Source organism: Camelus ferus, chromosome 2, assembly GCF_009834535.1.
Source record: "Camelus ferus isolate YT-003-E chromosome 2, BCGSAC_Cfer_1.0, whole genome shotgun sequence".
NCBI classification, from domain to species: Eukaryota; Metazoa; Chordata; class Mammalia; order Artiodactyla; family Camelidae; genus Camelus; species Camelus ferus.
This window is the reverse complement of record NC_045697.1, coordinates 108,987,931-109,002,378: the sequence shown is the minus strand read 5'-3', so window position 1 is coordinate 109,002,378 and position 14,448 is coordinate 108,987,931. Positions and strand designations below refer to the sequence as shown.

Below are 14,448 nucleotides of genomic sequence, written 5' to 3'. Positions count from 1 at the left end.
CCCTAGTTGTATCAAATACACAAATTACTCAGTTGTTTCCCAAAATTTTTATACAGCTATTTTTTGAATTATAAAGTCTCTTTTATTTTATAACAAATTTCTAAAATATTTTTTTTCTTTTGTGACTTTTTGAAGAAACCACACCAATTATCTTGCAGAATGTCCAAGATTCTGGGTTTGTCCAATTAATTCCTCATGTTTTCATTTAATTTGTTCTTTACCTGCCTGCCCCGGTATTTTCTGTTCACTGGAATTTAAGGCAAAAGGCCTGATAACAATCTTCCCAGCAGGAATATCTCACAAGTGATGTTGCATAATTTCTACTGCATCATTTCTGGAGGTACATGATTGTCAGGTTATTAGCGATGCTAACTTTGATCACTCGAGTTAGATGGTAAGCACAAAACTCTGATGAATGGCATCTTCTCGTTCACACTGAGTCATCTGTGGGGTAATACTTTGTATTATGGACATAATCTGTTTTCCTTCAATCACTAATGACTTTAGCATCCACTGGAGATCCCTATGTGAATCAATATTTCAGTAGGGACTGCAAAATGGTAATTTTTCTGTTTGCCAATATCTCTAGGTTAAAAAAAAATGGTGATTCATCTGTAAACATCCTAGTAACTTGGGTAGCACTCTGACATAGATTTAGAATAAGTTACAAATGTACCGACTCCTTTGTAACTCAAATGAAATGGTGGTGCAATCATCAAATGCTTTTCTGCATTTTAACTTTCTATCAAAAACCGGACACATTTTTATTACATAGCTCTTGTGAGCGAAGAACTATGCAAAGAGTTGAGGATTCAGGGTGAATCAAAAGCATACACTGTGCCCTTCTCAAGAGCTTAGAGTCTAGCCATAATAAGTACATATATACTCGTCAAAGGAAAGAGGTATAATTATCTGCCTAAAACTTTAGGTAGTTTTTCATAAAAAGCTTCCTAATATGGAATTATAAATCATTTAGGGGGAGAATCAAAATCAAGTCACATATATAAAAATAATTTGAGGACTTAAGTCATTATTCTAAAAATTTCATAATTTTAAAACTTTTCAGCAAAGCCAACAGGATTAAAGTTACCTTCCCTCACCCTACCCTGTAGTATCTTCCACTCCTTTTTTTTTTTTAACAGTGAGTTTGCTTTTTCTTTAAAACTTCAATAATCTAAGCTCTAAGATATAGTGAAGACTAGTACGGGTTACATTTTACTTCCCTATATGTACCCCTCACCCCTCACCCCAACCCCTCCCACCTCCCACCCTCTTCCCTCCTACCCCCTGTGCCAGTGTGGTGTACATTTGACCCCTAAGATATTTATACAGACATACACTTGTAGCAAAGCAAAAGTCTGTTAAGGAAAGTTACTTTTGTGTCTAACATCAATGAAGTGGTATCTTGTTCTTTCATCTTTCCAATGAATCAATAACTCGTGATAAACCCACGGTTGCAGAAAGCCTACAATCTTTGCCAGAGGATGCTTATGGCAAAGCCTAGCTTGAGCCCAAACAAAACAAACTTTGGCTTAATTACTATTATTATTTTTACTGGAAGTTTCATTTGTAAAAATGTCACTGACATTCACCAGCTCTGATGGCATATCAATTGTCAGTCAATTAAGGAACAGTGATGGTTGTCAGACTGGGTCTAACTTCCCTTGCTCATCTGGAGTCTCCTCTTTCCGCAGCAGAGTTAGGACCAGAATAACAAATAGTTCTCACTTAACACACATAAACTGCTAAGAGCCAACCTTCATTTCATAAAAACAAAGCTGAATGTCATAGTTTTCTGTACATTAGGAGAAACACTTGGCACTTGATTATAAAGACTCATTTATGTCAGGAAACCTTCAAGTGGGAACACAGAATAGAATTTAATGAAAGTCCTTAAAGGAGGAAAGTTGTTTGCACTGTCATTCTATTTTAACAGGCCTTACTATGTTGTAAAAATAGTCTAGGAACTATGGCCCTTGGAAAAGCTTTGAACTAATGAAAAATATAACTGGACTTCTGATCAGAAAATAGCCTATTTACAACTGAATAGTCTTAGCCAAATAAAAATTTGCAATCTTACAGGGTGAATAATTAAAAAAAAAAAAAAAGCCTTTGGTTAGAATTGAGTGATGAAGGATCTTGGATGGTCTCAACTCTCGTAGGCAACCGGAAGGTTCAAGAAAAGAGCTAGTGGCAAAAGATATTAAGGAATATTATGACAAAATGCAGGAATTCTTAGTACTTCACAAAAATGAGTACAAATTATACACAAATGTTGCACTGAACTTGCAATTTAGATAATTTGCTTTTATTTTTCACACCTACATTCATCTTCAGTGGAGGGTAAAGGAGACTGAGCACAAAAGGTAGATCCTTTATTCTTCAAATTAACAATCCCATGATTAAAAGATTTATCTTTAGCTTTTCAATATGCATAATTTTACTTTATATAGTCCTTTTTGGGTTTACATGATTTCTTTTTCAGAACACATTAAGATCAGTGGATTGTATATACTTTGAAATATATCTAATATGACTCTATTTGGGGGTGGACTGTGTTTTTCAATTGAGAAGGCATTTAGACATAGTGCTTTAGAGAAGAAATGATACTCTTGACACATTGATTTAATCATGCAGTTGAAATGGCAGGATTTAAAGGGGAATTCATACATTTAGTTGCAAATTCCTATTTGGCATTACATTTGGAGACGGGGGTTGACTAAGACAGTTTAATAGGTTTTTGGTCCTTTGTGTCTTCATCTGTATAAAAAAAAAAAAAAGGGCCTTAAACTCAGAGACTAAAAAAAAGTCTCTAAGGAAACTTCTAGTTTCACTCTATGGGATAAGCTTCAGTAACAGTCTCAGTGTTCTCAGTGCACCATTTTTTGTCATTGTTTTTAATGACAAATCACATGTTTTTCCAACTAGTTACTTCTTACTTTAAATCATGAAGAGCCAGGGAAAGGAGGTACTGCAGCAAACACTTTTAATAAGAATACAAAATTCACACCAGAGGCACATTCTGGGGAATGTAAATGAACTATCACAAGTAGTAATTCTGCTGGAAGAATAAAATAAGGCTCTCTCAGAGTACAAATATACAGGAGGGAATGATTTAAAATAGCTTTATGATTTACAGTCACATACATTGTATTAAGCACTGAAAACAGGCATATTAATTAAAAAGCCAGCTAAATGGCATTTGAACATATATAACAAATCTTACAGTCCACAAAGTTCATGTATTAACAGTAATTTTAAGTACTTCATTTCAACACAAAAGAAATGAACAGGAGAAGCGATACCTCTCAAAATATTAATTTATGTCTATGACAAAAATCAAGAGAACTTATATTTTAAAAGGATTACATTAGTGATAAAACCTCACAGCAGACAGGCCAACCACAGAACACAAAACCAATGGTGCTGAGCAACTGAAACAGTATTGGCTTCCCCAGCCCCTTCCTTCTTGCTACCACCACACGGACCCACGTCACCTTTCCTTTACTCAGACGAACAGGAGTCCTCACTCCGCAAAAGGAATGAAGAAAAATCAAACAGCAAATTCAAAAGTTGATTTCTCCATAAACCTTCAATGTGGTTTAACAAATACAAAGAAACTCAACACTTATGCACAGTGCTCCTTTCCAAAGAAGGAACAGACGCATCGAACATTATCTGAAAGGGGCTTTCTTTATGGACTTATGTACACTGGTTGAATGAGAATTACTGCATCTGAGAAGGCACATATCTGTGATTTAAGGCTTAACCGGTATTGTTACATATGGAAGTCAATGAAAGCTATCTAGGAATTCACTTCTGTCAAAATGGAATTTACCCAAAAAACTAGCTTTCTAAGCACAGATTTCTACTCTAGAAACCATCAGGAATTTCTATTCTCAAGTCTACCTGTCAAAAAAAAATTCTTTAAGCACGTTTCATTATGAATCAAAAGAAATTGCTAACATAACCATTCCATGACTCTGGGTGACGCAAATTCATAAGCTCAGGAGCCTCAGAAATGACAGTGTGATTCCTGCGTCTTTAAGGAAAAGTCTCAGCAAAATTACAATGGTACAGATTCACTTTTAAAAAGGTATTTGCCACAACTCCACAAGCCAGTCAGTCATTCATTAGAGCTGCCGCCTCTGTGCGGATGTTGCAGGAACACCATATAATTTTACTCTGCAAAATAGTTTCTTTTTTCTTTAAGATAATACATGAAAATGAATCTCTTAAAGATGTTTAATATATTCATATATAAAATATCTGATGTTGATACAAATCGTGTAAACCTCCCTTTGGAAAAGTTACAACAGGTCCTCGGTTGCAGGACCAAAAACCTTGAATTTTTGTCTTGTCAGTGCAAATCTATATTAGGTGTTTTCAAACTACAGAAATAGCCATCAACCCTCACAATACAAAAAGATTTCTCAAAAATGAAAATTACTGTGTTCAGATTATAGAAATTATGTTTACATTAAAACTACCCACATTCCCATCAAATTTAACAGTTCAATTGTTAAAGTATGAAAAGGGAAAAATTAAAGCTGTTTGTGCAAGAATCACTACAATGGTTGTCACCCTTTTCCTCTTCCCCCGCTTCTGCTTAATTCTTACTAGGTTTATCTGGAAATATAACAATCTGACTTTCTTTGTTCCCCCAGGTGTGATTTTACTGTTCTTCAAGCCAAGATGGGGCATCCACTCCAGGGGTTTTCAATTTGATATGGAACTGTTTAAGTGTCTGTTCAAGCTGCTTCTGATTCCCAGCAAAGTAGGCGGCAATGGCATTGTGGAAAAGGACCAGCTGATTGTGCAATACTTTAACCTGTGAACAGGGCAGAGTTACAAGACCAAGCGTTAACACCGACGACAATGAAAGATAAGGTGATTTATTACATGTCTTCATGAAAGAGCGTCTCTCTCCTCAGGAAAAGCTGTTCTGACAAAGTATTGCACACACACCAGTTGTACATTGCTTTGCAGTCACTGAGTCTTTGTTGAGTTTTTAACTTCTCTGAGGGAATAGATCAGTTTAAGAAGCTAAATATGTACTCTCTTAACCCTTTTCAGACATTACTGAGCATACCTTAATTAAGAATATCATTAGGTCTCCCTTCAAACGAAGTGAATTCAAAATCAAATGTTGAAGAGAGGGAAATTATATCTAAATAATAACTACATGATCTATGCTATACAGCAAGTATGGACATCATTCAGGCTACACTTTATGTAAAACTAAGTAGGCGGGATACTTTAAAGCACTGCAGTTCTCTGCAAAGACTGAAGGAGTGGTGGCAAGTGTTGCCCAGAAAGCCAATTTACTCAAATTCCCCTCAGTTATTTTCAATTGCTTATTACTTTGAATGATATCAAGAGTATGTTTTAACCAAGTAACACTGTATCTATGACTCTTTTAAAGAAATCAGCAAAGCATCACAAAGATTTTACGAATATTGAAATGTTTCCTGCGGTGTTATTTGTAACTGCAAAATGTTCAATAATAAAGTATAAAATAAACTCTTATATAGCCATCCAATGCAATATTCATTAAAACTGAGCTTTAATAATTTTTAATGATGTAAAGACATCTGATACATGATGCTAAGTGAAAAAATAGGATATAACATTTTATACAGGGTATGAAGTCTGTATTCACTGTAAACACACACGCAGTCTCTCTGGCCATTTCTCCGTTCATCGACCTCTATAAAGGAAATAACACTAATATTTATATTGGATATTCTTGATTTGTAAAGTCTTTTATTTTTAAAATTAAAATATTATAAAAACAGCACATGCTCAAGATTGCAAGTAAAATCTCCTGATTCATGCATTTATTCTCCTCTGACCCGAGAGAATCACTGTTAACATTTTCTCGTGTATCCTTTGACAAAGTTTCTAGGTTTATATACAAAATTTTAAAACATAAATGGATTGCACTATGTACACTTCCAGTAACAGATTTTTACTTAAAGTATCTCAGATAACTTTTAATTCCATTCATTTATTCATTCAGTAGATATTCATGAAGTACCTTCTGCATGCCAGGCACTGTTCTAGGTGTCTCCTCATGAGCTCACATTCTTAGGGGATGGAAAAGGAAGGAGAGAGGTAAGCCAGAAACTAAGTATTGACCCCAGGGAATGAATAACTCAAGCCTAGAGAAGAAGCTGGGTTAACATTTAGGGCATCTGGAGCTGCCAGATTCACCTAGTTGTTTGAAAAATAAAAAGGATTCTTTCCTCTTTCTCTGACAAAGATCAGAATGTTTCTGGCAGGGATATAGTTTAAGAGGAACAGATAGCATGAAATGACGACAACTAAAAAGTGTCTGTAAAAACTAAAAAGAATTATCTTGAACTTATCTGCTCAGACATTTAAGGCCTGCAACCTTCCTAAATGAAAACCTCTGGTGCCAGGTCCAAGGACAACAAACATGTAACCGATGTGTTAGGCACTGCACCTGGGATACAGGAATACAAAGATAAGTAAGGCAGAGGCCAGCAGAAATGATGATTAATGTGATAAATGGGTAGGTAGGGGAGGAGAGAATTTTCTCAAGAAAGGATGAAGGAGAACACTGGGATGGGAGAACTCTAACTCCCCTGCCATCTAGTTCTGAGATGAGGGGAGTATTTCAAAGGATGGTGAACCTCCACCCAGGGGCAATTATTAAAACAGGATAATCACAGGTCAAGCAGGTTTCTAGAAGGCAAACAGGAGGTGAGCACAGTATTCTATTATAATGACTGTTACAATAATGGCCCCAGTTACCCCTTTCCATATCCATACCCTTAGGGGAGCCTTCCACAATGAAAACGAGCTTGGCCTGTACTATTAAAAAATGAGGCTTGATAAGCAAGTGCCTGCCCTCGGGGACTACTGCTGCCATCTTGTGAAGAAGCCCCATCTGGCCTCCTTTGGGCTTAAAGTCTCCAGGGGCAGAGGCCCAGCCATTCCAGCTGCTCTCAGTGCCCAGCATCAAAGTGAAACTGGAAGAACCCACCTACCTGACCTACGCACTTGTGGGAAATAAATCATTGTTGTTCCAGGCTCCTAAAGCTGTCAGTGTTTTGTTATGCAGCAGAAGATGAGGTACATCTATGAAAAAGGTCAAGAATGCAGTTTCCTAGGAATGAACGAGGGTTCAGTGAGCAGTGAAAAGGAGGAAAATCAAGGTGGGGAGGACAAGGTTCAGATACATGAGAGAAATTGAGATGGAAAGCAGCTAGGGAACAGAGACTCACACAAGCCAGGCAAAACTGCTACTAACCAGCCCCAAGACCTAACTGCAGGTTAGGAATAAATGTAATATAGTATCTTTGAGAACTTTTACCTCCAATTTTCTGGGAAGAGTTGCATTAGACAGAGTTTGATACTGGTCATAGCCTCCCCAAATCTGTTATTTGTTATTAATCTAGGGCATTAGTAAAGTATTCCGATTGTTAGTACTTTCTTTATAGAAATTACCAGAAAGACACTGGAATCAGGAGGTCTGCATGCCAGTCTTAGTTACCCCTTCCTAGTTTTCTTTGTGATACTGCTGCAGGAGAACGGGGCATGAGAGGACCGTCATGTCCCAGGTCTCCAGAGAGTCCCTGGAATGGGCCACCAAGTGAGGGTCCTTGGCTTGCAAAGGAAAGAAATCAAGAGTGAGCCACAGTACAGTAAAAGCAGGTTTATTTGGCGAGATACACATTCCATAGGCAGATAGCAGGTCTGTCTCAGAAGGCCTGGGGTGTGGGTGTGGTTAGATTTTCATGCGCTGGGTAATTTCATATGCTAATAAGTGGGAGGGTTATTCCAACTATTTTGGGGAAGGGGCAGGGATTTCCAGGAATTGTCCCCACCCCATTCTTGGCCTTTTATGGTTAGGAACTGTCATGGCACCTGACATGTCCTTAGCAACTAATGTACTACAATGAGCCTATGAGGCTCAAGGTCTGCTGGAAGTGAATCTTCTGCCATCTTGGGCTGAGTTGGTTCTAACCAGTTTACATCATACTCTCAATGGCTATGTCATTCGTTTAATGGCTGTGCCCTTACCCCCTTCTCTTTCTGTCTCCACACCAGGCACAGGCTACTTCTAATTTCATTGGCATCAAGGATGACATTACCAAACTGAATTTGCAGTGCCGCTGTCAGGGTTAAATGGAACGAGGTACTACCTAGAACACTGATACAGACTAAGGACTCATTAGATTTCAATGAATCTAAGTTTACCTATTTGTTAAACTTTCAGATGACATTGACTTTTCTCAGTAAAATAAACTCTCATTTATTTATAACCCACTGATTTGGAACTTGGAAGAAGTAAGACTGTGATTTATAATAAATATACACTTGGTCCAGGCACAGAGCTCCCAAAACCCTTGTTAATTTCCTAAGTGATAAGAGCCAAGGTAGTATCTTTTGTTATAATATTGGGTCTCTGGTTCTGTTCCTGAAATAGTCCCAGAGCTATAAAGGTGGAAGGATTGTCTTTTGTTATTCACAGCAAGTCCTCTTCTACCACATCTGACTTTATGCTAGTGAGGGGATATTTGGAAAGCCCCTAGATAACCATAGCTTGGGGGCTGGTTGCCAGGGGAACTAAATTGTGATTGGAAGGTGGAAATTTTCACCCTCACGACCCAACCTCTGGACAGTCATTTAATCAACCATGCCTACACAATGAAGCCTCCATAAAAATCCCTTAAGTATGGGGTTTGGGCAGCTTTTGGGTTGGTTAACGTATCCACAAGCCAGGAGGGTGGTGCACCCCAAACCCCACAGGGACAGAAGCTTTTGCGTTTAGAACCCTTCTGACCTTGCCCTATGACCTCTTCATCTGTATCCTTTAATATTTTTTGTAATAAACCTGTAATCTAATGAGTAAGCTGTTTCCAGAGCTCTATGAGTGCTCCAGCAAATGACTGAACCCAAGGAGGGGGTCGTGGGAAACTTCGGTTTATTCGCAGTTGGTCGGAAGCTTAGGTGGCAACCTGGACTTTCGAATGGTGTCTGAAGGTGGTGGTGAGGGAGGCCCACAGTGTCAGAATTGAACCGAACTGCAGAACATCCAGCCAGTGTCTGGAAAATCAGGGAACTGGTCTGTGTGGGAAAAAACCCTACACATCTGATGTCAAAGTGAGACGTGTTGTGAGTGAAACAAGAAACAGGGTTTTTTCCTTTTCAAAGATAGAAACTAATGTGAAGTTTACCTTAGAACAATGAAAAAAAGGTTTGTGCTAAGCAAATAAATTCTGCTGACAAGATTGCATGGGCACAGTTGGTTTATCAACACTGCCTGCCTTGATATGGTCTTGAATCCAAGGACAGAGATGCTGCAGAAGGAATTCCTCTGCCTGACAGATCACCTCAGAAGAACCTTTAAGGGTCCCATTACAACCCCATGATTTTGTGCTTCTAAAATGAACACATTTTTCAAGCACTAAGACAGCACTTAATTTCTTCCAAATTATGCATTGGTTAGCACCATTCAAGTTAATAATATTACAAAAAAATTTGTTTAAACATTCTTAACACAGAATTTCATTAATTCATATTGACTTCTTTATGTCTAGACATGAAAGTTTTGCATTGCAATCACTTTTAAAACAAGCTTTTAAATGATAAACTGATTTTTTATATCAGCATCTACTAAGGAAAGGTCAGATTATGCTAATTAAGGTTTAACCAGGGCTCTCCTTACATGAGTGGAGTTTGATTTTAGGACCAAATCTCTTTCTTGTAAGACACTAGAGTCAATTAAAGTAATAGCTAGCAAAAAATAAGTAAAATAAAATAAAACATTACAGGCTAGCTCTCACTTGATTCTTATTTACATAAAAATATTTTCTGAACTTGATCTGTTCTCAGTCACACCTCTGCCAGCGTGACTGAGTTTCAGATCTCTTCCAGAGTACACACTGTCAGGGACTGGTCAAAGGAGAGCTCTGAGGACAGTATGTTTTGACAGAAAGATGGAAAAGTTTTCAGATGACCCTAGCTATGAAAGAATTTCTTAAAAATAAAAAAATCATAAACTATAAGGAAAAGATCGGCAAATTAAATTACTTTAAAATATAGAATTTCTGGGGAGGGCATAGCTCAATGGTAGAGTGCATGCTTAGCATGCAGGAGGTGCTGGGTTCATGCCCCAGTACTCCCTCTAAACATAAATAAATAAATAAACCTAATTACCCCCCCAAATAATAAAAATAAATAAGTAAATAAATATTTTTTTAACTTAGAATTTCTATTCACACAAGGATAGTGAAAAGACAAGTTACAAACTGGATAAAGGTATCTGCATTACACGTTCTGACTAAAAGTCTGTATTTAGAAAATGTGACGAACTCCTGCAAACCAACTACCTAATTAAAAAAGAGCAAATAACATGGGTGGGCATTTTACACAGCAGGAAACAGGAGTGACCAATTAAATTTGAAAAGACATCCAGCCTCAACAGGAAACAGGAAAATGCAAATGAAAACTGATGTGGCATGCTATTTTATGCCCGCTACATTAGGAAAACTTAAAACAATGAGAACTCTTGTACACTGCTGATTGGTGCATACATTTGTACAACTATCTTTGTTGTACATTAGCTAGTAAAATGAAAGATGCATGTATCCTATGGAACAGCAAATTAGCTCATAACAATGTGCCCTAGAGAAGCTTGCACGTGTCCCATGAGACATGTACAATTATGTTCACAGCAGTACTGCTTTTAGCATCAAGAAAACAAAAAAACTAACCAAAATTTGTATTTACAGGAGAATCGATAAATAAACTGTGGTCTCTTCATGTGATAGGGATGCGGTATAGGAGTGAAGATAAATGAATGGCACCTCCATGTGTCACATGTGTCATCATGGAAGAACCTCAGGAAGACCAGACAGAGCAAAAGAGGAAACAAACACCCGCAGTAGGATCCCATTTATATAAAGTTCAAAAACACATGTAACTGAATGATACAGTCATATGTGGTGAAATTATAAAGAAAACCAGTAGAAACAATAAGTAAAACTCAGAATAGGGGTTATGGACAGAGCAGAAGGGGGAAAATGAGGTAAGGGAAAGCACAGAGGAGGCTTCAGAAGTATTGATAGTTTTGTTTCTTAACCTGGGTGGTAGGAACGTGGTTGCTGGTTTTTGTTGTTGTTACTCTTTATATTTTGCCTGTATGTTAAACATTCTTTTGAATGTGCTTAATGTATTTTTTCATTATTAAAAAAGGGAAAGGTTATGAAAGATAAAAGTCTTGTCTATATCACAACTTCGCTGAAGCTCTGCATTTTTCAGTATTCTGATGAACCACAGGCAACCCCACTGCAGATTCAGAGAAAAAAAAAAAAACACCTAAAATGTTACTTGCATTCATTCAGTAAATATTACCCTGGGTCTGGTGTAAGGCACTACTCTAGGGGCTGGAATGCAAGCAATCAACAAAAAAGACAACTCTGCTGTCAAGAACCTTATATTCTACTGAGGGGATAAAGAGAAACAAGATAAATAAACTATACATTATGTCAGATGATGACATTTGTTACAGAGAAAAACAAAGCAGCAATGGGGAATAGGAGATGTCTGCACAGAAGAGCGGATGCAATGTAAATAGGAAGGCTAGACGAGGTCTCATTAAGGTGACATCTGAATAAAGACCTGAAGGAAGTGAGGAAATGAACTTTAAGACACTTAGAAGAGGAACGTCCCAGACAGGAAACAGCAAGCACTAAGGTCCTGAGTGGGCAGTGTGCGTGGAACACTCTGAGTAAGGGTCTGGTGGGAGATGTGGTCAGATGGGTAATGGGGACTAGACGGTGTAGGAACTCAGAGGTCATCAGAAAGACTCTGGCTACTTTGCTGAGTAAGATGAGAAGGTACTAGAAGATCCTGAGCAGAAAACTGACAGTAACTAACTTAAGCTATAAACATGCAAGAGGGGGAAAGATGGAGACCTGTCAGGATACCTCAGCAGCAACCCACCAGGTGAGGCAATGGTGGCCCGACTCCGGTGCTAACAGAGGAAGCAGGGAGAAGAGGTGGGATTCTTGTGTATGGGATGTGCTGACAGATGGATCAAGATGCAAGATGTGAGAGAAAGAGAACAAACAGGATGCCAAGACTTTGGCCCCGAGCAACTGAAAGAATGAAGCTGCCATATACTGATGTGGCAAAGAGTGTGAGAGGGGAAAGGTGGGTATCAGGAGCTCAGCTTTGGACAAGTGAAGTCTGAGATGCCTTTCAGGCACGCACATGGAAGTGCTGAACAGGTCACAGTATTTCTGAGATTGGATCATTCAGTATGGCAGTCTAGGCTGGAAATGTAAACTAGGGGTCAACACACAACAACATGCAGCTGACAGTCAAAGCCACAGGACTAGAAAGAGCTCATCAAGAGAGGAGACAGAAAAGACACCCAAGGATTAAGTTATGACCCTTAATACTTCACAATTTATACAGAACTTAGCCTGAAAGGTATCACAGGCCTAAATATCTACATTTACATGGCTAAAAGCCATAAACCTTCTAGAGGAAAACACAGGAGAAAGTCTCAACAATCTTGAGCTTGGCAAAAATTTTTAAATAATTCACACAAAGAATACATTATAAAAAAGTTAATAAATAGGACTTCATCAAGATTAAAATACTTTTCTCTTCAAAGCACAGTTATAAAAATGAATAGGCAAGCCACATATTGGGAGAAAAGATTTGCAAAACAGACAAAGAACCTGATGCCAGAATATATGAAAAATTCTTACAAAATAAGAAGATGACGACAAACAGCCCAACCAAAAAAAATGGAGAAAAAAATCTGAACAGGCATTTCATAAAAAAAGTATTTTTTATATATATATATATGATATATATACACATACGTACAGACGGTAGGCAAATAAGCATGTGGAAAGATGACCAACATCTTTAGTTATTAGGGAAATTCCAATTTAAACCATGAGACACCACGACACATTCACCAGAATGGCTAAAATTAAAGATTCACCATACCTTATTGGTGAGGATGTGAAACAGACTGACCTCTCATATACTATTGGTGGGGATGTCAAATGGTACAACCATCTTGGAAAAGTTTTTCAGTTTCTTAAAAAGTTAAGCATGCACCTACTGTTCCCATGTGTAGGTATACATACAACCCACTATTCCACACCTGAGTAGTGAGTGGAGTGGAATCAAAGTGTATGTCCACACAAAGACTTGTACACAGATGTTCACAGTAATTTACTTGTATTAACAGCCTACAACCCAAATGTCTATCAGTAGGTGAACAGGTAAACTGTGGTATTTCCATACAATGGAGCACTACTCAGCAACAAAACAAATGAACAACTGATAAACACAGCATGGATGAATCACAAAACTTGTGCAGGGAAAGTAAGCAGAAAACAAGGAGTATAAACTATTTGGTTCCATTTATATAAAATTTAGAACATGCAAACAAATCTATAGTAACAGAAAGCAAATCAGTGGTTGTCTGGAAATGAGGGTTTGGGTTACAAAGGGGCTTGAGGAAATTTGGGGAGGTGATGAACACACATACTATCTTGTTTTGGTGATGATTTCATAAGCATCTACATGTGTCAAAACTTGTCAAATTGTACACCTTAAATATGTGCAGCTATTATTCATCAAATTATACCTCAATAAAGCTGTGGGGGGAGAACAGTGGTGCTGGGAAACCGGTTATCTACCTGGGGGGAAAACTGGATTCCTAATTCACATACAATTGGTTCAGGTTCCAGGACCCCTGCAGATACCAAAACCTGAGGATGCTCAAGTCCCTAACATAAAACGGCTCAGTACAGTCGGTCCTCTGTAGCCAAAGGTTCCACATCCACGTGTTCAACCAACAGAGAATTCTGATGTACAGCTGGCTGAATCTGTGGATGTGGAACCTGTGGATTTGGAACCCGCAGATGTCAAGGGCCAAGTGCAATACAATAAACCAGCTCCAGGTAGATTTGGAATTGTGAAAAGCAAATAACAAAACAAAACAAAACAACAAAAACAAAAACCAAAAAACCTCCAACCCCCCAAAAACCCCTAAAAATTTTAAAAGAAAATATTATATATCCAATATCTTAAAATGTTGGATTGGAAAAGATTTCTTAAATAGGACACAAAAGGTATTAACAATAGAATAAAAGATTGATAATTTAATTGAAATTAAGAGATTTGGTTTGTCAAAAACCATTGTAAAGAGGGTAATATCATAAACCACAAATGGCAGAATATATCTGTAATGAATAACCAAAAAAAGGATTAGTATAAAAATATATAAAGAATTCCTACAAATCAGTAAGAAAAAAACAAATTAACCCAGTAGAAGTATGGGCTAAGGCTCAAATTGGCATTTTACACTAGAAGAAACACATGTGACCATAAATAATGAAGAAAATAAAAGAACAAAAATACCATTTAACTCACTTCATTTAC

At 37.6% G+C, this 14,448-nt stretch overlaps 1 protein-coding gene across 5 annotated transcripts in view; it reads right to left on the bottom strand.

Annotated features, from left to right (window-relative positions):
* Positions 1-2,965: 2,965 nt before the first annotated feature.
* Positions 2,966-14,448, bottom strand: part of ARFIP1 (ADP ribosylation factor interacting protein 1) — a 110,753-nt gene continuing 99,270 nt past the window's right edge. For 3 of the 5 annotated variants that reach the window (XM_032465011.1, XM_032465037.1, XM_032465052.1), the window contains one exon: positions 2,966-4,831. In XM_032465011.1, coding sequence (XP_032320902.1) covers positions 4,676-4,831 — 156 coding nt within the window. In that variant the 3' untranslated portion in view covers positions 2,966-4,675. The remainder of the gene's footprint in view (positions 4,832-14,448) is intronic. The other 2 variants (XM_032465027.1, XM_032465018.1) reach the window with 1 other exon arrangement.